The sequence below is a fragment of the Leptosomus discolor genome, chromosome 17 (assembly GCF_034619465.1).
Source record: "Leptosomus discolor isolate bLepDis1 chromosome 17, bLepDis1.hap2, whole genome shotgun sequence".
NCBI lineage: Eukaryota > Metazoa > Chordata > Aves > Leptosomiformes > Leptosomidae > Leptosomus > Leptosomus discolor.
The window spans coordinates 17,926,882-17,950,738 of record NC_141407.1 but is presented as its reverse complement, the minus strand read 5'-3'; the positions used below and the strand labels follow the sequence as shown (position 1 = coordinate 17,950,738).

At 55.8% G+C, this 23,857-nt stretch overlaps 2 protein-coding genes across 2 annotated transcripts; both read right to left on the bottom strand.

The window, feature by feature from the left end:
- Window positions 1–696: 696 nt before the first annotated feature.
- Window positions 697–10,208, bottom strand: LOC104347297 (BPI fold-containing family B member 4). The gene is made up of 17 exons (XM_086474672.1): window positions 10,106–10,208; window positions 9,514–9,655; window positions 8,107–8,255; window positions 6,907–7,453; window positions 6,224–6,328; window positions 5,931–6,074; window positions 5,209–5,269; window positions 4,584–4,644; window positions 3,934–4,025; window positions 3,386–3,598; window positions 3,096–3,149; window positions 2,428–2,598; window positions 2,183–2,250; window positions 1,995–2,037; window positions 1,319–1,382; window positions 846–922; window positions 697–720 (listed from the first exon to the last, which is right to left on the bottom strand). Exons 1-17 carry the CDS (start codon window positions 10,206–10,208, stop codon window positions 697–699), a joined length of 2,118 nt encoding a protein of 705 aa, XP_086330798.1.
- Window positions 10,209–10,792: 584 nt separating this feature from the next.
- Window positions 10,793–16,723, bottom strand: LOC147414249 (BPI fold-containing family B member 3-like). The gene is made up of 14 exons (XM_086474671.1): window positions 16,627–16,723; window positions 15,747–16,317; window positions 15,279–15,383; window positions 15,040–15,162; window positions 14,569–14,632; window positions 14,086–14,146; window positions 13,663–13,742; window positions 12,865–13,077; window positions 12,681–12,734; window positions 12,413–12,583; window positions 11,962–12,029; window positions 11,568–11,610; window positions 11,049–11,112; window positions 10,793–10,920 (listed from the first exon to the last, which is right to left on the bottom strand). The coding sequence occupies exons 1-14, from the start codon at window positions 16,721–16,723 to the stop codon at window positions 10,793–10,795; spliced, it is 1,842 nt and encodes a 613-aa protein (XP_086330797.1).
- Window positions 16,724–23,857: the final 7,134 nt, after the last annotated feature.

The following is a 23,857-nucleotide window of genomic DNA, read 5'->3' as shown; positions in this document are numbered from 1 at the left end:
CGTGCATAAATAAACCGTGTGGTTCACGCAGAGTTCACAGGCATCGATGGACGAATTACCCCCGTGTCCCAGAGCGCTCCCGGGACAAAGCCCCAGTAAAGCCTGGGGCAGGTGATGGCGTGAGGGGTCCCCAAGATGACCAAGACACCCCACGGCTTTGGGTCCAGGCACTGAAAGAGGCCGACCTGTCTGGGTCTAACACGGCGTTTGCTGGCAGACAGCTCTCTGCACACCCTGAGCTGGGCGTCGGGGGGGCACAGCCGGGGCTGGGCAACAGGCAGGGGGCTGCAGCCCTCCCACCACTGTGGCTGGGGTCCCCAGCACGGTGGGGTCTGTCCTGAGCCCCTGGGGTTCACCGGAGCTGGACAACCCTGCAGGCTCGAGCACCCACTGCGGCTGCAGAGAGGGACGGACTTTATTCAACCTGAGCACGAGAATGTGAGATACCCCCGCGTCCCTCCAAGCATACACAAAAGAGTCCAAAACACAATGTTTGGAGGCAAAAACCACCTGTGTTCCTTCTCTTCCAGGCAGTGTAGGCGGGATGCAACATTTGCATGGAAAAGAACAAGCTGCTGTTCTGCTGAGTTAGGTACCAAGAGAAGCGGGGTGGGATCCTTCGGGCAGGCTGGGCTCCCAGCCCTCTGGGGCGGACGTGAAAAACCGCGGGTCCCTTCCTGGCCCGGTGTCCCCGGCTCACACCGACAGCACGATGAGGTCCTGGTGAAGCAAAGGGGTTCCCTTCCCTCTGAACATCCTCCGTGCAAGCGCTGGGCACTGCCTTTGCTCCGGAGAGGAGCTGAGGCGCTGGCGGGAGAACCTCGGGGCGCTGCTGGAGCACTTACCTCGACGACGGCGATGTCCGCGTTGGTGAAGTCGATGTTCAGCAGCCTGGGGAGGGGGATCCCTGCTCCCAGCATGTCTGTGGGTCACAAGCCAGCCCAGCTCAGCGCCATGGGAGGGAGGGTTCACTGCCAAGGGCTCAGTCCCCACCTCCACCCTCCCTGTGTGCCAACCTCTCCCTCCGTGAGTGCAAGACTCTCCAGAAAGGCTTTGTGTCGTGGGACTTAGTGTCTCCACAAAACATAATGATGTTTGCTCCTGCTAGCCAAGTGGCGAGCAGCCCGGCGGAGGGGGCCCCTGTTCCATGATGTGTGGGTTTGCCTCCCAGCAAAACGCTGCCGTCCACAACGAGCCCCCCCCCCGGCGAGGGCAGGTCAGACCCACTGGCTCCTGTTCTGCACAGCGAGGGGTCACGCCCTGCAGTGAGCAGTCCAGCCCGCGGGGACACGGGGACGAGGCACAAGAGCTTCCTTACGGTTCACTGCAGGCAGGAAGGCAACATCGAAAATCTGGCCAACGAGCATCTCCAGGAGCGAGACCTGCAACACAAGATGGGTCACAGCCTGGACTCACGCTGTCCTCGGGCATGCGGGGGGGCTCCGCTCACACCAGCTAAACCCGACCTGAACCCTCGGTGCTCCAGCTCCACACCCATCTAATGCAAACTCCCAGTTTCACAGAAACTGGACTTCAAGCATTCTATGGTCAATAAAATAATGCCATTCCACAGGCCCCTTCCCTCTGGCACTAGAGCTGCCTGCAGTAACCACTTCTGGAAAGCAAACGTGCTCTATCTGCAGGTATCCTGCGACAGGGGAGCCCAGGGTTCTTCCCCACTTGTGGTGTTGTCCCCTATGAGGCACGGGGATGACTCTCCCCAGGCACACCCCGAGGGGAGGGCATGTGCGAGAGGTCCTGCGATTCACCGAGGAGACAAAGCCTCTTCTTCTCGGTGAGGATTTTTTCTGAAAAGTGCTCATGGATCATCCATGAAAAAAAATCCATCCCCAGAGGTGAAAGAAAGGTGCTGTTCAAAATAGGACACAACCATTACACCGTAATCAGCCCTTATTTCTCCTGAGCCAGTATCTATCAGCACTTTGCTTTCCGCAATAGATTTCGTGTCTTGCTGAGGCTGCTCGTGTCCTTACATCAAAATCACCGACGGACGAAGACACCAAGGAGTGATGAGCCCTGCAGGAGGAAGCAGAGGTGAGCAGAGCCCAGGTAGTTCCTCTGATGACCCAGTCCTGCCAATGCCCTCATCATCGCCCAGCCCAGGAGGTCCCACATCCATGGCCACCCCTGGCCACCCCCCAGATGAAGATCAGTGTCCTACTTCTCCAGACTGACGCCGATCTTCAGTTTGTTGTCCTCGACTGAAAACCGGGCCAGCAGGGAGGTGTCCTGTGGTCAGACAGAGAGGTCAGGGCAGGGGTGGCTCCTCCAGCCCTGGTCCCACCTGCAGCCCAGCCATGTCACCACGAGTGCAGGTCCCATCTCTCAGCACCCCCACGCCTGCTGTGCAGGGAGGGGGGGAAGCTGCAGGAGGAATTTCTGCCCAGGCAGTTCCTTCGTACGTACGATACTCAGAAGGCAGAGAGACTTCTGGACGCCATCTGGGTGGATCACCACCACCTCTGCTGTAGCCGTGAGCTGGATCACACCTTTGTTTTTCTTTAAGGTCACCACCGGTGCTTCAGGGACTGCAATTCTCAGCAGCAATTCGCGTGACTCAGGGTATGCCTTGAAAACCTGTCAACAGCCAAAAATGGAAAGTTTCTGCTGGCAGGAGCACAAAGGGGGCTGTAACCAGGAACCACGGAGTAGGCTGCCCACTCCAGCTGCTCTCAGCAGCCAGATCTGATCCTGAACTGCTCTAGTCCAAGAAGTCCGTGTCTCAGCTGCCTGAAGTGAATTCAAGCTAGCTGTGTGCTCAGCCCCGTGGATGCCCTGAGCCCCACTGAGAGCACCTCGCCCCAGACAGAGGAGCACAGAGAGCTCCGCATCCAGGCAGGTGGGGCAGCTGCAAGGCTCGTCTGTGACCTGGGGGAGCTGCAGAGGATGAGGTGACAAACCGAGCTCTGGCCTGCTGCGGTTTCCAGTTTGGGACCTAAGTCAGAGCTTGTTCACCTCCATGGGATGTCTGAGATGGTGCCTCTGAGAAGGAAGGGATGGGGAGACCTCCCCCGCCTCCGGACACCGCTTCTCTTACCGGGTTATTTGCAGTGCGGGGGGAAAGCAGGACTCACCGCAGGAACGAGGGCTCCAAGGGTCGACGTCGTTAGTGGCGGGAGCTCAGGAAACTGTGACAAAGAGAGAAATGCTGCCCATGTGCGTGGCAGTTTCCAGCAGAATCTGCTTTCACCAACGTGCCTGAGGCTTTTACTACACGGTCTCTCACTCATGTTTTTCACCTAAGGTAGCAGAGACCCTGCTAAATGGCACAGGGGTGCTAAGGCACTGCACAGTGGGACTGGTTTGCACGGCTGACAGCCCTGAGTCCTTCCAAACCCAGAGCCAGGCAGTGCCCCCCACTCACCATGCCGGTGGAGATGTCCAGGTCCAGGGCACCCTCCTTCTGCAGGACAGACAGCACCGAGCCGAGGAAGTTCACAGAGAGGCCCAGCTGGGAGGAGCTGGTGTCCGCCATGGGTGGCAGGGGTGGCACAGGGACCCGTGGTGGCGTGGGGACAGCTTCTGGCTTTCCCAGCGGGTAGTCCACCAGGCCCCCTGCCACCCGCCCGACGACCGTCTGGAGTTACAGGGAAGGGAAGCACAGGCCGAAACGTTTGCAATGTTTGTCTTTACGGTTAACTTCGTGTTCCTTCAGTGTGAGATTGCTGCACGCACGACCATGCCAAGTCAGACCCCGTGACACTTCCTCCTCCAGAAGTTCACGAGGTGCAAACCCCGCTGCGCTCTCCCGTGACGGCTGCAGCAGCAAGAGCAGGGCACCGAGCGGGGAGCTTTGCACAGCGACCTCAGAGCCCACTGCTCAGGTCTACATAGCCCAAGGAGACCTTCCCAAACCCAAGTGATCTATCCCAACCCTTGTACATAGATGGAAGGAGAAGATGCAGGACTTACGTTCAAGTCTACCTCGAGGAACTGTCCGGTTACCAGGGGAAGGCTGGACACGGTGTACTGGATACTGCCCAGCAAACCCAGGGGCACCAGTGCTGGGGGGAGAAGAAGGGAGTCAGCAATTCCCTGCTGGGCTCGGGTGCAAATACCCCCTCCCCTGCCCAGCAGCTCTTTTTTTTTTTCTTCCAGAAGAGCCCTTGCTTGCAGGTGAACTCAGGGCAGCCACTTGGCCCCGGGAGCTCTGTGCTGAGCAGTAACGCCGCAGGAGACGCCGTTTCCCTAACGAGCAGCACGTGCCACTGCTGCAGGTGGAGAGGACAGCGCGTGGCCCCCATGGGAGCCACCTTTATGCACGCAGGGGTCCTTCTGTCCATGGTTAGAGACAGGGAAAGGGGAGATGTGGGGAGGGGAGCGCATCCTGCACCGTGTTGGGGCACTGATCCTTGGCTGCTGCCTGGGGGTGATGGTGTCTGGGCAGGGAGATGCTGGGGGTCCCTGCTTCCAGCACAGGGCAGAGCTGGGGTCTGCGGGATGAAGGGGGTTTGCTTTTCCCATCTGGGGTGCAGCAGCAGAGGGGAAAGCGTCACAGTCCCTCAGGCAGCCAGGGCCGAGGTGACATGAGGGGCAAGGCGTGGAACCCGCCACGTACTTACAGTTCACAAGACCCAGCTGGTCGTTGACCAGTCCCAAGGCGACGTCGACCACCGGGCAGAGCTGCAAGAGCCGGGAAGGGAGGGTGAGTAACCCGCCTTCGGACCTGGACAAGGACACGCAGCCCAGCTCGGCTCTGCCTCGCTTCCCCTGGGGGCAGGAGCACCGGCAGTGTGGGGTGGCAGTCCCCACCGGTGAGGGCGCACCAGCTCTGGCCCTGGCCCTGGGCACCTTGCCCTTTGTCGGAGAAGCGGGGTTAGGACTGAGTCCCAGGACCCCATGTGGGACACCTGGAGAGACCCTGGGGCTTTCAGGAGGGGGGAGAGATTCGATGAGCCCCTAACACAGTCCAGAGCGTTGTTAGAACCTCCCAGGCCCGTGGGCAGACCTGCGCTGGGCTCGCTGGCCTTGCGTTTGGGAGGAGAGAGCAGCTTCTCCCAAGCAGACAGAGACATGGCACGTGTCCCTCACTAATCCCATACCACTGGGTGGGTGGGTGGACGCAGCAGCTCTGGGACAGTGACCACGGTCCCGCTCCGGGACACCAGCAATGCCTCAGGGAGCTGCACTGCAGATTCTCAGACTCATTGCTCCGTACTGGGGTGGAGGGTTTTTTTTCTGACTTACCAGATTAGGAAGAAGTCTGTTCAGGACACTTGCCAATAAATTATCCACAACTGGGAGCAGGCTGTGGAAAAATAAAGGAGCACCATGAAAAAAAGCTGCTGCAAAGTAAATAGGTCTTGTTAAACAATTCCCTGAGAGCAGCACGGAGTGGAGACGTCCCGGAGCAAGGCAATTCAGCAGCAAACTGAATCATGTATGCTCGGATTTTCCATGAGATAAGTGTAATTTGCATCCCAAAATAGCCAGTGGGAAATTTATTGCTGCCTTTTATCTACTAGTGTACAGTCCCCTTAAATGAGCCACCACAACCTCAGCCCAAGTGGTTTCTAATATTTACATACCACGTGCTTACACCTCAGAAGACCCCGCACAAGGCCCGTTAAATTGACCCATGAATGGAGCACATGGGACAGAAATGTCCCCCCGGACCACTGTGGGGTCCTGCAGCCCTCTGGGACAACATGTCCGTTTGCTGCGGCTGCGTGAGGGGCTCACAGGGACCACCACCACCAGCAGCCCTTTGCTCAGCCCCGTGACATGGCCAGCGAGTGACTGTCACCTGCAGGGATGGCGGCTGCCGTGTCGCAGTCACCAGCAGGACTGAGGCGTGCGATGGGGAGATGCCCGCCTGCGTTTGCCGTCCTGCGGGTGCGGGCTGGGGCCGGCAAAGCCTGGCGGCGGGGTGGCTCATGCCGGCAGAGGAGGACACCTCCGCCACTCACCGTCTCAGGAGTCTGACTTCAATGCCACCGAGGAGGGTATCGCATCTTTCTGCCACCAGCTTGGGGTAGCCCGTGCTGTCCATGGTCAGCCTGGCCCTCGACGTGATGTTCACTTCCACTGCGATGTCGAGCAAACCCAGGAGGCTGCGTGAGGGGAAGGGAGCGACCTTCAGGGGAGCAGCTGCTTCGCGGCGAACAGGAGCAGTGTCGTCGTCCCCGGACACCCCTAGTGGCATCGCTTCCACTGTGCTGGTGGCACAGCTGCCACTGCCACCAGCACCAGCCCGACCTACCTCTTGGCATTGAGGGCCACCCGGGTGTAGAGGTTGAGGTGGATGCCGACGCCAGGCAGGAGCCGCAGGGACACCCTGGGGAGCGTCAGCTCCACGATCCTCAGCCTGCAGGGACAGCGAGGGGGACACCACCAGCGATGGCTCTGAGCCCAGCACCCCGCCACCCGGGCTCTTCCGCTCGCACAAAGCCACTGCTCAAGGGTGGGCGAGCCAGAGGCCCTTCAGAGCAGAAATGGGCAAACAACACCAAGTTTTCTCAGTTATTTTCCTGTTTTAGTTATTGCCCAGTTTTATCAGAAGCTTTGTTCTAGTTGCCTTGTTATTGCTTGTGCTTCTGCTTGGTGCTGGGCTTCAAAGAAGAGTTAAAACGAGATGGCTGCAAACAAGCCGGCGTTGGCTCGGCAGCAGTGGCACCGGCTGCCCAGGGCCGACGCGTGGTTCGGTGCACCCTCTACGGGCAAGCGCCTTTCAACTGCTGTTTCCTTTAACTTCCCTCGTGCAGCTCAAGAGGCTCTTTTGCAGCCAGCGATGCAAACCTGGCAGGACTTCCAGGCAGCGTTTATCTCAAAGCACCAGCTACCAAACGAGATCTGAGCATCTACTGAAGCACCACCAGCGCTCCCCCCCAAACAACGCTGAGGTTGCCCTCACTCTGCAAGGAGACGCGACAGTGCCGTTCTTACCCAGTGAGCCCCTGGGTGGTGCTGAGCAAGCCTCCATCCCCGAGGATGCCGAGCAGGCCGCCGTCTCCCAGCAGCCCTCCATTGCCCAGAAGCCCTCCTCTGCCAAGAAGGCCACCGTGGCCACCAAGGATCCCTGCCACATCGAGGAGACCTCCATCACCAAGCAGACCTCCCTGTCCCAGCGCTCCTTCAGCAACCCCTGCAGGGATGCCATCCCTGGGGACATCGCCACCAGCTGCCGGCCAGCCTCTGGGGGGGTTTCTGGGTGCCCCCCCATAAGCACCTCCACCTGGCAAGCCACCGCTGGCATCCCCCCCTCCGCCAAGCAGACCACCAGTCAGCCCCCCCAGCAGACCTCCGCCACCACCGCCCAGCAAACCACCAGTAATACCACCAAGCAGACCACCACCACCACCGCCAAGGAGACCTCCTCCGAGGCCACCCAACAGGTCTTCACTTCCATCTGTGCCGGGACGTCCGCTGCCGAGCGGCACCTCTCCAAGGGCACCTTGGAGGGCATTGCCTTGCCTGAGCGAGCCTGTGAGAGCTGGAGACATCGCCCGCCGTCAGCCTGCGAGGCAGAGCTGCCTCCCCCGCCACAGCCTTCGGGCGGGGACCGGCAGGCAGCTGCCAGCCCCCTGCCCGCACTCGTTGTGCTCCTCAAGCACGGGTTGTCAAGGGTCTGTGCTCTCCACTACCATCGCTGCCCATCCCAGTCCCCAACTGTCCGCTGTCAGTTTTTCCCATATATGATGCAACAAGGAAAGGGCTTTGGGATCCAGGAGAGGAGGCACCTCAAGATCTGCATAAAGCAGCTCGGGGGAGTTTGTCTGTGGCCATGCTGGGTGAGACAGCAAACGGTGTGGCCCAGGCACTGATAAACCCTAAATGTGAGATAATCGAGGTGCCGTGTGTCTCACGCCTCTAGAGTGGCGCAGGCTCCCGGGAGAAGCAATCCCCCCCACGAGCAATGCCATGAGCCTGGCCAGCTGAAATTTTAATTACACAAAAAAATGACTCTGGGTTCATTTTGGAGGGGGAGGTTTGCCCACAAGCCTCCTGTCCGTCCCCTTCCATGTGCAAGGTCCCTCCCTGCCCCCGGGTGATTGGGCTGGGCTGGTACAAGGGTGTGAGTCCCCAAGGACCCACCGTTGGTTCCTGTTTCCCAGGGTCCTGCTAGGAGGAGGCAGAGTGACTCACCATCGCTTAAAACACCTTTACTGAGCCTGAGGACGGCATCTTTTGGCTGGCTCAGTGACGGGGTCAGCAGGGCGTACAAGAGGGCGAAGCCCAGGGCCGGTGGCATGGTGTCTTCTGCTCGGCTGGGAGAGCTGCGGTGCTGGCAGGACCTGGGAAGGACAACGGGAAAAGAGTGAGAACAGGCTGGGCGACCCCCTGGAAATGAAGGGGAGTTGGGTGAAAATTTTTCAGTGAATAGAAAACACGAGCGTTGGGAGGGCCACAACCGTTCAGGAGGTAGAGCCACATCTGGCGAATTGAGCTGGACACACGGGAAGGGAGGGCGAGGGGGTGTCCGGACACAAATCTGCAGGGAATTTCTCAAGCCACTTTCTGCACAACCCCAGCACCTGTTCACTATTGACGGGCACCCCGGACACCCGGCTGCTTTCTGTCCCTGGTCACCGTGACGTAATTTGAAAATTACAGTATGAAATGGCCACCCATAACCTACAGACTACACTGAGCTCCCCTCGCCAGTAACCACCCTGTAAGTGGGTATGCAAATTACTGCTCCAGTTGTACAAGTAACTCACATTTGGATGAAGCATGTTTTAACCTTATAACAACAACAAAAAACCCCCAAGAACCTTAAGAGGAGATTGCAACACAAAAAATCCCAAACTTTCCTGTCAAATGAATGTTGGGGTTTTTTTCAGAGAAGGGTTTTCATTTTACTATAACAACCTTCTCTTCTGATTTTTCAGGCTGGTCACTAAATACAAACTAGAATTACTTACCTGCATTTATGGATGTCATTCCCATGTTTTTTTCTTGCCCACCACAGTATATTGCAAGGCTTGTAGTTAAAATGGTGGCTCTGTACCCCCAGGCTTACAACACCCCATACAACTATTTGACCATCTTTCTTTACCTGGTCTTATCCTGAATTTCAAAGCCTGGTTTTGGTCTTCAGCACTCAGCTCTTGGTCAAGGGAAGACCTTACAGGTGTCCATAGGCACCTCTGCTTTAACGTGTAGGAACGGTGGGTCCTTATATAGCGAAGCCGATGCGGAAAAAGTGGAAAGATGCCTCAATTGTAAAAGCTGGGCTGGTGTATCAGGTGTACAACGCAGCATTTGTGGTTTTAATATATTCCAATATAAATAAAGATTTGCAAACCAGGAAAAAGCATTGAGTAACAGGTTATTGGATACCCAGTTACTGGGCAGCTCTGGTACCCGAGGGCCCAGAGCTAAAGCAAAGGAGCAGGAGCCCAGGACTCTGCAGGCTGCAGCACGTGAGGCTGCTGCTGACCCCAAAAGATCCATGCTGGAAAATCAGCTTCTTCCAGACAAATCCCTGCTAACACTTGCACACAAGCTGTCAAACACACACTACCACACACAGGCTACTGTATTTTTCACGTTGCCAGCGTGCACATGGGGAGGCTCCAGAAAAGCACCAGGAGATTTTTGTCTCTAACACTCAACCCGAAGCAGTTCCTGCGGGTCATCCCACCCATCCCCGCAGCCGCCAGATGGTCTTTGGGCAGCCTCTGAAAAGCCCCTGGGCGGTGGGAGACACGGCTCCACGTCAGCTCCAGGCCATAAGGGTGCTTTTGTCCCGGTGTTCTTAACACTTGATACCTTTGTGAGATAAAAACCTCTTGCTGACAACCCGGTGCATCTTACACAATAAGGGCCTAACCTGCTCCTAAACAAGGCAGTCCGGAGGCGTAAGCTCAGTTTGCCCGTGCCTGGCTCCGAACAGAGCCTTGCAGAACCAGCACTGCTGGGCGCCGTGTGGGACACGCTGCAAACGCCCCCCTGGCAAGGAGCTGCTCCCCCTGCAGCGGCTCCAAACAGGTGGGAAATGTCAGCAAGTGCTTTGCTAAATCTGCCCCTTGCGAGCACCTCCTCTGCCCGCCGTCAGCCTGGCCCGAGCAGCAGCCAGCCGGGCAGGGGATGGGCTGCAGCGGGGCACCCGTGTGCACCCGTGTGAGCTGCTGCTTCACACCTTGGGCCACAGGCTGGGCTTGAAAATCGCTTTCTGTAAGGTACCGGCTTGCTCGTGTAGGTGCAGCCTCCTCTCCAAGCTGCGCCGTATGGCTTAGGGGCATGGTGGAGACAAATGGATGCTGGCAGCCAGGAACCCATATCAATTAAATATTCAGAGAGAGAAATACTGAAGCAGTGAAAGATTTTATTGAAAGAGCAAGACGAGAGCAACCTTTATGCCTAAGAGCGAGCTGTGCTTCCCGACTACAGATGTTAAACCCCCCCAACATCCACCGGCTGCGCAGCTTTCCCCACCCCAATGCCAGGCTATGCCAGCACCAGCCAAGCAGAGCTGGTCACCTGTCTCCTTGGGCCACAGCGGCAACACAGGGCAGTGCTCAAGGGAAAATGAAGCTGGAAACAGTAGGGACAAGTGGGGCTCTGGGGCTCACGGCGTGTTGCCGGCCTCAGACAGGGAGCAGGGTCGAGGGTCCTTCTGAGCAGAACCTTTTTAAAGCGTTCTGGTCGGGAGAGTCGTCTGCCTGGGAGAAGAAGCACAAAAACTATTCAGTTTTCTCATTTGGACTTTCACCAGCTTTTCCCTGTATCCCAGCTGAGGTTTTCCCGTGGGTCCATGCAGGCAGAGGGACCTCCTGGAAACCGGGAGCAGCCCGTGGGCAACAGGCTGGCTGGGGCGACGTGGGGCTCATCCCCCAGCTCCCCGGGAAGGCAGCGCTGTGGGAAATGTCATCCTTACATCAATGATGTCAACCTCGACCTTCTTCAGGCTGGTTTTGAGAATGTTGGGCAGAGGGATTGACACATGCAAAGCATCTGCAAAAGCAAGTGAAAGCATCTTGTCATGGGGCGGGGGGCGGAGGACCCCAAACACAGGCAGCGAGGGAAGGGGGAGAGCCCCAAATGCAGCCGAGTTTGAGAGGAGACCCAGCCCCTGGCTGTACCGTTGATGGCAGGGACGTATGCAGCCTCAAGGACCTGCTTGAGCCAGTCTGCAAGGGGGGAGACCTGCAGGGGAAGAACCTGCATGTCAGTGTCTGAAGAAGAGAGCGGTGGTTGTTGGGATGAAAACGGCGATGTCAGGGTTATCAACTCCCTTCTGTCACTGCAGGAGGCTCAGAGCTACAGAACGCAAATGCTGGGAGTCTTCCTTCAGTGAAACCCTCGCAGGAACGAGGGTGGGGGGATACACAGGGGCTGCTCTTTGGGTAATTTCTCCTCAGTTATTCCCCCCCACACCTCCCATCACCCCCCATGCGCTGCCAGCAAGTGAATGCACACAGCCAAGTGTCACTGCCGCAGGGCAGAGGGGATCGACAGGGCAGGCAGCAATTGGCCTCTGCCAAGCGAAGAAGAAACGTGAAGGCTGAAAAATTGGCATTTTGGGTCTCCTTCCCTCCACAGAGTCTCAGGCCATCGCACTGCTTGCTGCAGCGACTCAATCCAAAGCAGCCCGCACTTACACTGAGAGGGTCAAGTCCCAGGGGTGCCCGCGTCAGGTTGATGCTACAAGAGACAAAACCAAGGCAGAGTCAGGGTGCACCGGGTGCAGCCCTCCTCCAGTTTCCCAAATGCCACTCAGACCCTTTCTTGGCCCAGAATTTGTCTCACCCACATAAAGATACAAGGATTTTGAAAATAGGGCAAATTTTTACAACTCTGCCCTCCCTTCAGACATGCACTTGGTCTGAGGTGGGGGCTGGGAGGAGGTGGGCAAGCTCCGGCAGCCCTTTACATCTCTGCCACCTCTACATCACACTCCCCAGTCGCTGTCACCAGCCCCATCTCGTCGGGTTGCTGTGAGCATCCCCAGGTAGAGACCCCCCCAGCCACAGCAACCAGAAAGCTCGGCTCTACCTGTTGAGAGCCAGGGAGGTTTGCAGTCTGCCGTCGGAGACCGATGGGATGATGTTCAGAACAACGTCCTGAAATTAGAACAATGGAAGAAATGAGGTTATTTCCCTGCATGGCTCCCAAGACTGAAAAGAAAACCCAGAGTACTTGTAAATAACCCATTCTGAGAAAAAAAACACTTGTCTGTGCCTAAAAATTGCATTTTTTTGGTGGCTAGCATCATGTATCTCTCTCCCTAGGGTTCACCCTTCCTCTCTTTATTTTGTATTATTCCTTAAACATTTCACTTGCGTGTGGTTACAAGGACTGGGCACCACCATTCTGAAGATGTAGTAAATGCAAGAGCACAGGTACCGCAGGGCTGAGGGCAGGGCAAGCTGAAGGGATGCCAGAGAACAGCCGGACTCAGCCCTTGCCCTGTTTCGGAGGTCTCACGCCCCAGGAGACCACTCACCGTGTCAAGGGAGAAGAGGGGCTTCTGGGAGGACTGCAGGGCGGGACTGAAGACTTCGATGAAGGCTTTGAGGGTGGCAGTGGCTCTTCTGCCCCTCACGGCCACCACCGGCTCCTTGGCCACCCACACGCGCAGCTCCAGCGGCAGAGGGCGGGGGAGGACCTTGGCGAGCTGCAGGGGGCAGGGGGAGGTCAGGGCAAGGGGGTCTTTGCGTGGCTGAGGAGGGCGGTGGGGTTGGAGATCCACGCACACGAAGGAGGTGCCTGACCTGGGGGATGAGCGGGAGGAGGGCAGCCGTGGACAGCAAGACGCTATCGGGCACCTGCGGGAACAGCAGCAGCAGCGTCGGTGGCCGGGAGGGTTTGGGCAAAGCCCACGCTGGGCTGGGCTGGAGCCCACAAGCACATGGTGGTGACACCCCTGGGTCAACCAAGAGGGACCAGGACCCCAACCCAGCCCTGGAGAGGGGCGTCATGACCCACCATCGAGTCGGTGATGCTGAGGTTGAAGGCTCCGTGCCTCTGGATCGGCTCCAGCAGGACACCGAGGGCGTGCTGGGAGAGGCTGAGCCGTGGCGGGCGGCCGGTGGCCAGCAGCAGGGTGGCGGCAAGCGGCAGTCCCTGAGCGGGGGCCACCACGCTGCCCTCCGCATCCCCGACGAGGAGCTGCAGGGGACAGAGCAGTGGAGGGACACTGGAGGGGCTCGGAGGGCTGCGGTGGCACCGGGCTCCCTGCCTGCCCAGAGAGGCTCCCGCGGGGTTAACGGATGCTTTAATAAACCTGCGGCTGCTCCAGGCTGCTCCAGCACAGGCAGCGGCTGCAGCTGCTACAGCTGCCCCCAAAACACTGTCACATCGCCCGAGTGGCCTGATTATGGTCCCGAGCAGTTACACACCAAACTGTTATGAACCACTTCTAGATTTAACCTGCTTGTGAACGGTGACCACTGCTCCTCTATGAAATTAAGCTTTTCTGATTAACAACTATGAGAGTGCTTTAATTATGCTTAATTAAGCTATGTCAAGCCAATCTGGCTCATGCTATCCTCAAGGATTAGCAAGTAAAAAAACAAGTTAGAGAGCCAGTGGTGGCACTAGCATGGGCATGGCCAGACCACGCTCCTCAGCATCTTCCAGCGAATGCTTTCCTGAAGACAGCCGGAATAAGAGGAGCCTTTGACAAACAGCCACCGCGTTCGGATGGATCACTCAGGCGAAGGTTTTTGGGTCAGGGGAGGCAACAGGACTTACGTTTAGATCCAGCTGGATAGTGTCGCCATTGATGATGGAAAAAGGGGGCAGATCTCCCAGAGCCCCGAGCGGGAGGGCGGCTGTGGGACACAGGGAGGAAAAGCTGCAGTGAGAGGGGGATGCTCCCAAATCCCCTTGTCCCAAGAGATGTCAGAACCAACAGCAGCTCCTGCTTGCAGCGTTCCCACCATTTTTCAGCAAAAATATTCTTTCTAAAAGCAACAGTTCCCGAAGTGACTTTCTACAGGAAAAACTGCCTGCTGCTGCGCTGGGGCAAGGGAAACTGAAGGTTGTGCTTGAGCTGAAAGCTGTGTTTCTAGGAAGTTGCTAAAATATTTGTATTTACCCAATGTAATAAACCCAACCAACCCTAGGTACAGGGGGTCACGCGGAGCAGAGGGAAAGGAGGGTGCCGGCACTTACGGGTCCCGGAGCTGAGCAGAGCGCTCAGCACGTTGAGCCTGGCGTTGACGATATCACAGCCCTGGGGAGGCAGAGGGAGGTCAGAGTCCCGGCCCCTGTCACTGCAGTGACACGGCTGTGCTGGGGGTACCCAGCACGGGCAGGAGCCGCCGCCGGGCAGCGTTCGGTGGGACGCCCCGTCGCTGCAGCGCTCAGCACCAGGCGGGCAAGCGGCCCCTCTGAGCCAGGGTGGGCTTCACCTCCCGGGCACAGCTTGCTCCCGCGACCACTAAACCAGTGCTTGGCTCTGAAACCTGTTTGCCGGCAGAGCTTGGCGCAGGCGATGGCGCAGGTGAGGTGCCGGTGCCCCGCGGCGGGGAGGACGGGCTGACCGCCCCGGCTGAGCCCGCAGCTGTGCAAACAGCCGCGTCCGCGGGGCAGCCTGGCCCGCTACCCGCCCTGCCCGCGCTGATGGCTCGCATGAAGATCGCGCTGCAGACTTACCACCTCGCCCAGGGCATCACTGAGGAGGCTTTTTAAAGGCTGATCCAGAAGTGGCACATTGGGTCTGGGTGATGGGAAAAACAAGACGTGAACAGTGGCGTCGTGTAACGGCTGGAAAATAAAAGTGCTTCGCACAAGGGAAATCTGAGGTCTCGCTTGCACCGTCCAGGGCCATAGTCAGCGACAAAACACTACCAAAACCAAGCCCTGTGAATCCAGCCCAGTGCCAGTTTCCCAGCACAACCCAGAAATAGTCTTTCTCGAGCCTAAATTTTAAAAGAAAGGTCAGCAGTTCCCCTCCGAGGCCGGCAGCTGGGTCGTTCAGCCTCCAAGGCATCAGGCACAAAAGCGCTGCCTTCGACGGCCAACAGCCCCAAGGTTCTCCACGTAGGAGCCACGTGCTGGCCCCATGCACCCTGCTCACACCGGGGTAATGACCTCACATGGGTGCGACATCACAGGGATGCCTACCTCACATGGATGTTTATGTCAAAAGTCTTGCAGTCCTTATTGTCCTGGGGAGCTGCCCAACTGTCCTGGACCACCATGACCGCATCTGCTTCCACCTGCACGCAGAGCGTCTTGTCCGGTGTGCTGTCCGGAGGGAAACACAGCCCGTGGCTCAGGAAATCCGCTGGCCCTTTAGTTCCCAAAGAGATGGTGACCCCCCCACCCCGCCCTGAGCCGTGCCCCTGACGGACACGCCGTACCTGGTGCTCTCGACCAGCAGCTGGGTGTTGAAGCCCACCTCGTGCCCAAAGCCTGGCAGGGAGCGCAGACTTATTTTGGGGAGGGTGTTGTTCAGAATTTTTGGCCTGGGTGGTTGGAAGAAGGAAAAGGCAGTAAGTAGCACGTTTGCACAGCGGATGTCCTGTCCCCTCAGCCCCCAGCGCTGCGGCCGGTTGCAGAGCTGTGCTCTTGGGCTCCTCTCCGCCCTGGGGCAGCAACGATCCCTACCAGCCAGGAACAGCTCGCGGTGCACACGAGGCACCCTTGCATGGCAGGCACATACAGAGACTCCCAACAGCTGAACACTGGCTTATGAACCTGCCCCAGGAGGCACAAGAGGGGACCCCGTGTGTTCAGACAGCAGGCTCCAGACCAGAGCCTCCCTTCCCCAGCGTGGCCCAGACACTCCGGTGGCTGCTCAGGGACACCCATCTCCCACTCTCACTTACCCTGTGAGATCTTCACCTTTTCGACCAAGAAGATTGCCAACGAGACCATTTTTGCCAAGGATACCACCTTTGCCAATGAGAATATCAAGGACAACATCAAGGAGACTATCAACGAGACCATCTTTGCCAAGGAGACCGTCGAGGACACCATCTTTGCCAAGGAGACCACCAAGGACCCCATCTTTGTCAAGGAGACCACCAACGACCCCATCTTTGTCGAGGAGACCACCAAGGACCCCATCTTTGTCAAGGAGACCACCAAGGACACCGTCTTTGTCAAGGAGACCACCAACGACCCCATCTTTGTCAAGGAGACCACCAAGGACACCGTCTTTGTCAAGGAGACCACCAACGACACCGTCTTTGTCAAGGAGGCCACCAAGGACACCATCTTTACCAAGAAGACTGCCAACAGCACCATCTCCACCAAGGAGACCACCAAGGACACCATCTTTACCAAGAAGACCACCAAGAGGACTATCTTTTTCAAGGAGACCACCGAGCAGATTGCCACCAAGGAGACCACCTTGAAGCTTCTGGAGGTCACGTTTGGCTAGTGAGTGTGTACTATCTGAAAGAAAGGATGAGAGGTCACCATGAGCTGTGTGGACGCAGCACACAAGCATGCCGTGTCAGCCTGGCTGTTCCCTCCCCTCCACTGTCCCTCTGTTTCCCTGTTTACACAATAGGGGCGGAGGCACCAGCCACTGTCAACTATCTGAAGTGCCATCTCCAAAGTGCTTTATAAAGGCAAGTCACCAGCATTGCCACCACTGCTGAATGGGTCTGGACCAGCTTCCAACTTCCTCAGCATGCTCAAGAGACAGAGCAGAACTGGTCTCAAACAAAAAGATAAATCCTGTCTCTTCCATACACTTACCATCTACATCTGCTTTGGTAACTGAGGACATGATTCCAAGCCCTTGTGAAGGGGTCAGCAGGCTGCAGAGGAGGAGAACAGCCCAGAACACGGCCATCTTCAGTCCCGATAACTGTGGAAAGCGGTTGCCATCAGTGCAATGCTGGGACAGTGAGCACAAGTCAGTGAAGGGAAGAAAGAGGAGGATGGAGGAAGGAAAAGGGAGGAATGCCTGTCAGGGAGGACAAAACCAGAGAGCGACCTGCTGGCACCTCTCCCACCTCCTCACCACACTGGTGGACACAGCAGAACTCCCGGTGGCACTTTCCTGCAGGAGGAACCAGAATCTCAACAACCAAAGACCAACCGTCACAGCAGCCAAGCAAAAAGCAAGCGGTTGTTCGGCTGCTCCTGCTTTAATCCCTCAGCACCGGTGAGCGGTGTTGGTGACTGAGCTGGATGACCTGGGGCGCATCTGTTCTGGGCGGGAATTTCTCTGAGAACCAAGATCCTGTATCCCACATGATGGAAAACAGGACGTTTCTGACAACATGGTCATCTCTAGTTGCAGAAAGAAAGGCAACAGCATCTACACAGGATGAATGCACCAACATAACCAGTAAGGAGAGCATCTCCTTGTTCGAATGTCGTAATCTCTGCACAAACATCAAAGAGCTGAGGCTTCCATCTGCATAAAACACCTTTTTCTAGAATTGTAAGGAGGAGAAAATGTTTTAAAAGTTTCAGTGTCATTGAAATTTTTCTGTGGGACTTACAACTCAAAGTAGCATTTTTTAAGGAACCATGATGAACTTCATTGTCCCAAATCTATTTAAATGTAAATAGCACAGCAAAAAGGGATCAAAACAAGTATGAGAGGTCTAATTCACCTTAGCTAAAAATCTATCTCAGATAATAGAGATGTACCAAAAATAATTTAAGTGATAATTGTTTATGGAAACCATGAAATACTCTTTCTTCTTCAAGGACTGCAATACAATGAACAGACACATCTGCTCTTGAGAAGCTCGTAGTGAAAGCCGCTGCATATTTTACTTGTCAGCACGTAATTCAGGCAGGCAGCAGACAAAAATAATGATTTTTGTTGAAAGGCCGATACTCCCAAACGAACATTAAGGGTTCTCCTTTGGGAAGCATTCAGGTTTGCAGAAGCAGAAGCCAAGAACACACTTTTTGAGGAATAAGTTTGCTCTTACCTGACCAAGCTCTTGAGTGCGAGGCTCTCTCCAGCCGAAGTCCCTGGCCTGTGAAGATGACCTGCATCGAGCATCTTCATATATAGAGCTCAACAGCGGGGAAGAAGCAAGTGATGTCACCAAGGACATCCAGAATAATTGGTGGGAAGCAAACCAAACAGTGGATAGTTTCTGGTGACTTCCACTGCAAATATTTCCCTAGAGATGTTAACAGTTAGGTAAATCATTGAGCAACGACCCGTAGGGGCAGAGGCAGACTCGGCCAGCTCTGGGTGTGCCTGCTTTAGTACATCATTCTTTAGGGCTTGCTCTCAGGTCAAGATGTGGACATGGCTGAAAAGTCGTGCCTTGATAATACAGGTTTTTTCTCCAATAAAATTGAGGCTTTGACTGAAAATGTCAAAATACTGGCCGCCCCTCACTGTTGAGTACTTCTACAGCTCTCGGCACTGCAGTACTGAGCGCTGTACCCTCGCAGTAAGCCCACGCAGTGGGGATGTGCCACACGTTATGGGTGATAAATGAAGGACCAGGCAGCACCTTTCTCAATGTAGAGACAGACCGTGGAGATGGTAACAGACCCAGGTATTCACTGTCCAGGCCAGCAGGACATGCCCAGCGTTCCCAGCCCCACTTGCCTACAGACTGTGGCCATACCAACATTTATCAAAGCCGACAGCACCTGCCCAGCGACCACCATCCATTTAACTGAGGGAAAGCAGGTATTGAATTGGGAAGGAACAGCGACACCATGGTAAGGCGTATTGATTGGGTGTCATGGCTTTACAGGTACCCTGAGCTGACAGACTCTTCAGAGAGCCACCGTCTGGTTCCAAAACGTGGCACTGGTCTAACTGGCGTGGCATTATTTCCAGATCCATCACCTCGGAGCACTCCGGGAGTCCTGGAGGTGGGATGCGCTGTCACGGGAAGATACTGTTGAGAGAGTGATGCCATTGACCATGAAGCCAGGGAGCCCCCAGGCTAGAGCTTGTCAGCTATGGACCATTTTGAAGTCCTGGAGGGACTGTTGATCCCAGGGTGGTCGTATCAAGAAAGGTGGCCTCCCTGCCACACTACCCCATGCAACAAATGTGCTGCAGGAGAGGAACAGCCATGCAACCGCCCAAGGTCAGCTCTGTCCAGGCCCTCATCCTCTCAGATTTCTGGCCAGGTTTTTTTCCTTGCTGAAATATTGTGTCCCATCTGGTCCGTCACGGCTTATTTACTGCCAGATAATTTACTGCTACAGCAGGAGAAAAGGAGAAAAATTTCTGCTGAGCCAACATGTCACGTGCACCCACAGCCATGGTGGCTTTTTCCCTTTCGCCCCATCCTGGTCCCAGTCATCGGCACCGCACAGGTACACGGAGCTGCTGCCTCAAGCTGCACCAGAGCAGCAGCTCTTTGGGGCAGGAAAAAGAAAACCATCCGTGGGCACAGACCAGACGGGGTCCCCATGTGCTGATCGTGTCCTGATGTGCACAGCGAAGGCTGTCCGTGGTGGAGGGGAGGCTGCATCGGCCGAGGGGACAGCGGTGAACTACTCACTCCCCTGATGGGCTCGTTAACGACAGGGGCTGGATGGGCTGTTCCTCAGCTCTGAAGAATAATAGTCCAGGAAAATGATTGCTCAGAGTTAATACTTTCTGCAAATTTAGAAAGAAGTATTTCCTGCAGATTAGCCAGCTTTTGTCACACATTAATTCCACCTTTAAAAAATACCTGCGCTGAAGGCCAAGGAAGGGATGGCAAAGGTGCCAAAGTACTTAAGGAGTTGTCACTCTCCCTGCAACCTGATCAGCCAGGCACCTCGGGAGCACAAAGCCTTGCTGTCACAGCTAGATCATGACATTTGATAAGGTGGCAGCGAGTGTTAACAAGGTGGTATTATGTTATCATCCCCCCTGGATCACTTTATACTTTGGGCAATCACTATACGAAACCTGAACTACCATAAAGACAGACCTGATAATGGTCAGCACACAGTAAAGGGGCACCTTGGCACCACAGAGAATAGCTCCTGAGCAGTGACCTTTCAGCATGACAGTAACTTGGCCACTCACCAGTGGCTGCTGAATGCAGAGGTCTCTGACAATTACGTATTTTGGATAAACCGAAGCAGATTCCCATAAAGAGACCAGGTCTCGCTAAAGCAACTTTCAAAGCCCCAAGAACACAAAACCAAATCACTGTGTGAGGATAGAAACACAGAGAAAAGGGAGAAGAACAGGACTGATGTGAACAGACACTGGTTTGATGCTCGGATCACCTGGAAACCGAGACAGAAGGGCAGGCATTAAGAGGGACATACCCCCGAGAAGCGTTAGAGACCTTGACGTTGGGCTCAGGGCAGTGCAGGTAAAGAGAGATGCATTAGCCCTGGTTGAAAAACAAGGTGGTTCTGCTCTGCTCTCCCCTTGGTGGCATCATCTAAACGTGGCCTTTCTGCCCGAGGAAACTGTCCCTGCGGGGACCCCCTGAGCCAGGGCAGTCTTGGTTAGTGCTGTCATTCCTCTGGGACCATTAACTGTGAGAGACTGGTACACCCCCTGCTGCTGGGGGGATCAGGGCTGCCGGGGTCCCCACGCAGCTCCAGGGCACAACGCCGGTGCCTGCACAGGTCCGAAAGCTGCACCTCCACCCCGTGTCCCGGGGCACCACCTACGTTATAGTGTATTTATACACATTTTAGGGTGGTTAAGATTTTTCATGAAAAATTAACTAGGTGCCCCCTGAGATTTCCAGTCTTGAGTTCTCCAAGGAGGGCTGCACACACATGCTGTGATTCATTTCTTGTTCTTCTTATGGGAATTCAGGCTCAAACTGTTTGATTGTTTGTTAGCTAATGCAAGAACAATAAGGGAAATCGCTTAAAAATATGTGCTTGGCACTGACAATGTTTGCAGAGAAATGAAGAGAGAAGGCACCATAAACACCCGTCCTCACGGGGAGCTGGTTTTATGGCTGCTTCCCTCATTGCTTAGGACTCCTGATGAGGACAATTCCTTACACGCGCTGCAGAACAAATGCCCTCTGGGTCTGGCAGCGCACACAAGAAAACAAATGGAGTTCTCAGAGCCTGCCTCACAGCGAGATTTTCTTGGGGACAATTTCTTAACAACACAACGATCTTTTCGAAGATGTCCTTAATTCTGCACCAGCTACCTGTCACCAGGAAAAAGAATGTTCAAATCATGTCGGCTCAATGAAATCAGGATCGAAGCTGTTTATTGACTTGCTAATGACAGGTAATTATCCAGCAATCAGTGAACTATGCGCTTGGGATCAATATCTGCAGCACAGCCAATAAACGGCAATGCAAGGCTCTTCGGAAACATTAAAAAAACACACGGAGATGCCGAAATGCCCGTCTCTAACTCACTCCGAGCAGTCCTAATCCCCACACATGACCACAGACATGCTCCCCTCCTCTCGCAGCACAAGCGCCCCGGGAGCAGGGGGGTCCCCTTCTGGCACACACACCCCCCCCCCCCGTGCAGGAGATGCGGGTGCTGCACCCCGACAGTCGTCCATCTGCTGCCCGCAGCCGCACGTGCGAGTTCTGATGCAAATGCGATTGATTTCGGGACCAGTCCTTCCAAGAAATGCCACTTCTGCCCGCACGCACCCAGCTGGCTCCACCAGGCACACGGCAGCGCGGAGCCTCGTCGTGGGGTGGCGGGATCTTTTCATTTCTGCTTGGGAAACTGTTGAAAACCCCCAGGAACCCCAGCCCCCTTGTGCTCCCTGTCCCACCCGGTCCTGCTGGGTGCTTGCAGCAGCGGTGAGTTGCAGCCGTCCCTCAGGTCTCCAGCACCAGAGCACCCTGCAGAGTTAAAAACGAGAAGCACACGGGCAGGATTTAGCGGTGCTCAGGAGTGACGGACTGACGGCACTAACGCCAGGGGAGGTACCACAAAAGCACCACGCGAGCAGCCTCTCGGTGCCTACCTCGGACCCGCTGGTGTTCGCCCGCCGGTAGGCGATGCCCAGGGGTCGGGCAGGGGGAACCCTCCATGCAGCACCCCTGGAACGAGCAGGAGCTGCACTCCGAGGCGCCCCGGCCATGGCACAGTCTCCGGCGCTTCCCTGCCTGCCCACCCTCGTGCTGCCTGCCCGCGCCTGCTGGAGGTCTGGCAAGGGATTTTGGGAATACTCTGAAAGAAAATTAACAGAGTGGGAATTCCTGGGTTTGTGTATTTCAGCACAATACAAATCTCTGCTTTTGGCACACTTTCCATATGAGTTAAGCCGATAAATTGATTCTTCAGGGTGGGGTGTTTTTAGTGACACTTTACCACGCCTAAAAACAGCCAAAGAGGGACAAGTTGATTTTTGGAGACTTTGGAAAGGCAAAGATCTTATGAGGACAAACAGTTTTGATTTTGAGGACAGGGACAACATTCAAAGAGGCTTCAGGGAAGAAGCCTGCATCCTTTGCAGTGGATCCATCCTGGGCAAGCAGATCCCTCCTGCCTCTGAAGGAGTGGGCATGCCGGAGCCCCAACTGGGGCACTGCCCTCCTCCACCTCCCACTGCAAACCCTGTGGGTACAAAAGGGCGGCAAGTGATTTTCCTGGCAGTCACTCACAGCCCTGAGGGCAGGAAGAGCCTGCAAGGTCAGCCAGGCAATGACATTTCCAAAAATAGAGATAACAACAGTCTATAGGAAAAGAAATGAGAACTATTTCCCCAGTGCAGATAGCGAATCCGCAGATGAAGCCGTAGCCGTGCTTACTGTTGATCGATGGCACATAAGCCACATGAATAATATCTGCCAAAACTCCTTTCAGCGGAAGCTCCTGAAACACAGAGAAGTGCTGTAAACCGCCCGTCGCTCCGTGTGCCTGCAGCCACGTCCGCCAGGGTCACCCCATCCAGCGCCCCCTCCAGTCACAGGAAAACTGCAAAGCCCCCCCCCCCCCCCCCCCCCCCGGTAGAATGGGAACATTTGAAAAATTCTAAATTTCCACGAAAACTGCCCCAGATGAGACTGTTCCCAGCCCCAGCAGCACTCTGCTCTCTGCCCTGCAGCCAGTGCCGGGCACCCAGGCGCCCTCCTCGCAGCCCAAAGCCCTGCTGCAAGACAGACGTTGTCAGCACTCGCCCTCCCGAGCGCTTTACCTCGGCATGGGGGGGATTAGAGGGAGATGAAGAGGTTGAACATCCAGCCCAGCCCACGCTCCCACCCCACCAGTTACTCGTGGCTAAAACTCTCCCATGAATGAACATGGTGCGTTACGAGCAGGGACTCCTTCCAGAGCATTAGTGCCTGCGGGCAAAGTGTTTTGGCAGTTGATTTGTCATTTTTTGTTCCTCAAAATGTTATTCCTTGAAATAACATTTTGATCTTCATCATTCACTTTGGTTTTCTTGGTTGGTTTCTTTCGACAAATCTGTTATTGAAAACGACAGCAGCAGGATGGGGCTCCAGGGAGTGGAATCATGGTACCACGTTACGCAAACAGCCAGCACAGAGATTCGCAGCAGCAACCCCAGCCCCGTGCATGGCACAGACTGCCCAGCTCACGTCAAACGTCCCGAGGGAGGAGGAAGCCAAGGCCACCCGAGGCAGACTGCAGGGAGAGGAAAGGCACAGCATCACCCCACAGCTCCCCGGCGAGCTGCCCTGTCGCCCTCGGCAAACTCCTCACCCAGATCTTGGCCTCCAGCAACCCCCCCCGCCTTGCACCAGAGGGGCCGTGGCTCCACCAGCCTCCCTCCAGGGAGGGGCTGCTTCCCACCGGTCCATCCTGAACCAACTGCAGCTCTTCAAACTTCCAGAGCAAAAGACCCAAGCAGGTTTTAGGTCAGCTGGATCACGTCACGTTGACCCTCTTCTATTTTAAAATAGCTCTTAGTGTAAGCTGTGAATTTTGCATTCATGGGGTTGAGCACTGCATCCAGGGCTGGACATAGCTGTAGGGTGAGAAGAAAGCTGTGAGAAAACCTTGCACAGAGGCTTCTGGGGGGAGCAGAGCTTTATGGCTGCCAGACTGGTGCAGCTCCCACCCAGAAGCAGCAGAACCCTC

Bases quoted from the DNA above. Each gene is read 5' to 3' on its own strand.
- LOC104347297 (XM_086474672.1), bottom strand. From the start codon at position 10,208: ATGCCCCTAAGCCATACGGCGCAGCTTGGAGAGGAGGCTGCACCTACA. The intron at 3,599-3,933 runs GTAAGTCCTGCA...CTGTAACTCCAG, and splicing joins TCCTCGAGGTAGACTTGAAC to ACGGTCGTCGGGCGGGTGGC. The intron at 2,599-3,095 runs GTGAGTCCTGCT...GGCTGTTGACAG, and splicing joins TTGGAGCCCTCGTTCCTGCG to GTTTTCAAGGCATACCCTGA.
- LOC147414249 (XM_086474671.1), bottom strand. From the start codon at position 16,723: ATGGCCGTGTTCTGGGCTGTTCTCCTCCTCTGCAGCCTGCTGACCCCT. The intron at 14,633-15,039 runs GTAGGCATCCCT...CCCATCACCCAG, and splicing joins GACATAAACATCCATGTGAG to ACCCAATGTGCCACTTCTGG. The intron at 10,921-11,048 runs GTACAGCCAGGG...TTGCTTTTGCAG, and splicing joins ATACGTCCCTGCCATCAACG to ATGCTTTGCATGTGTCAATC.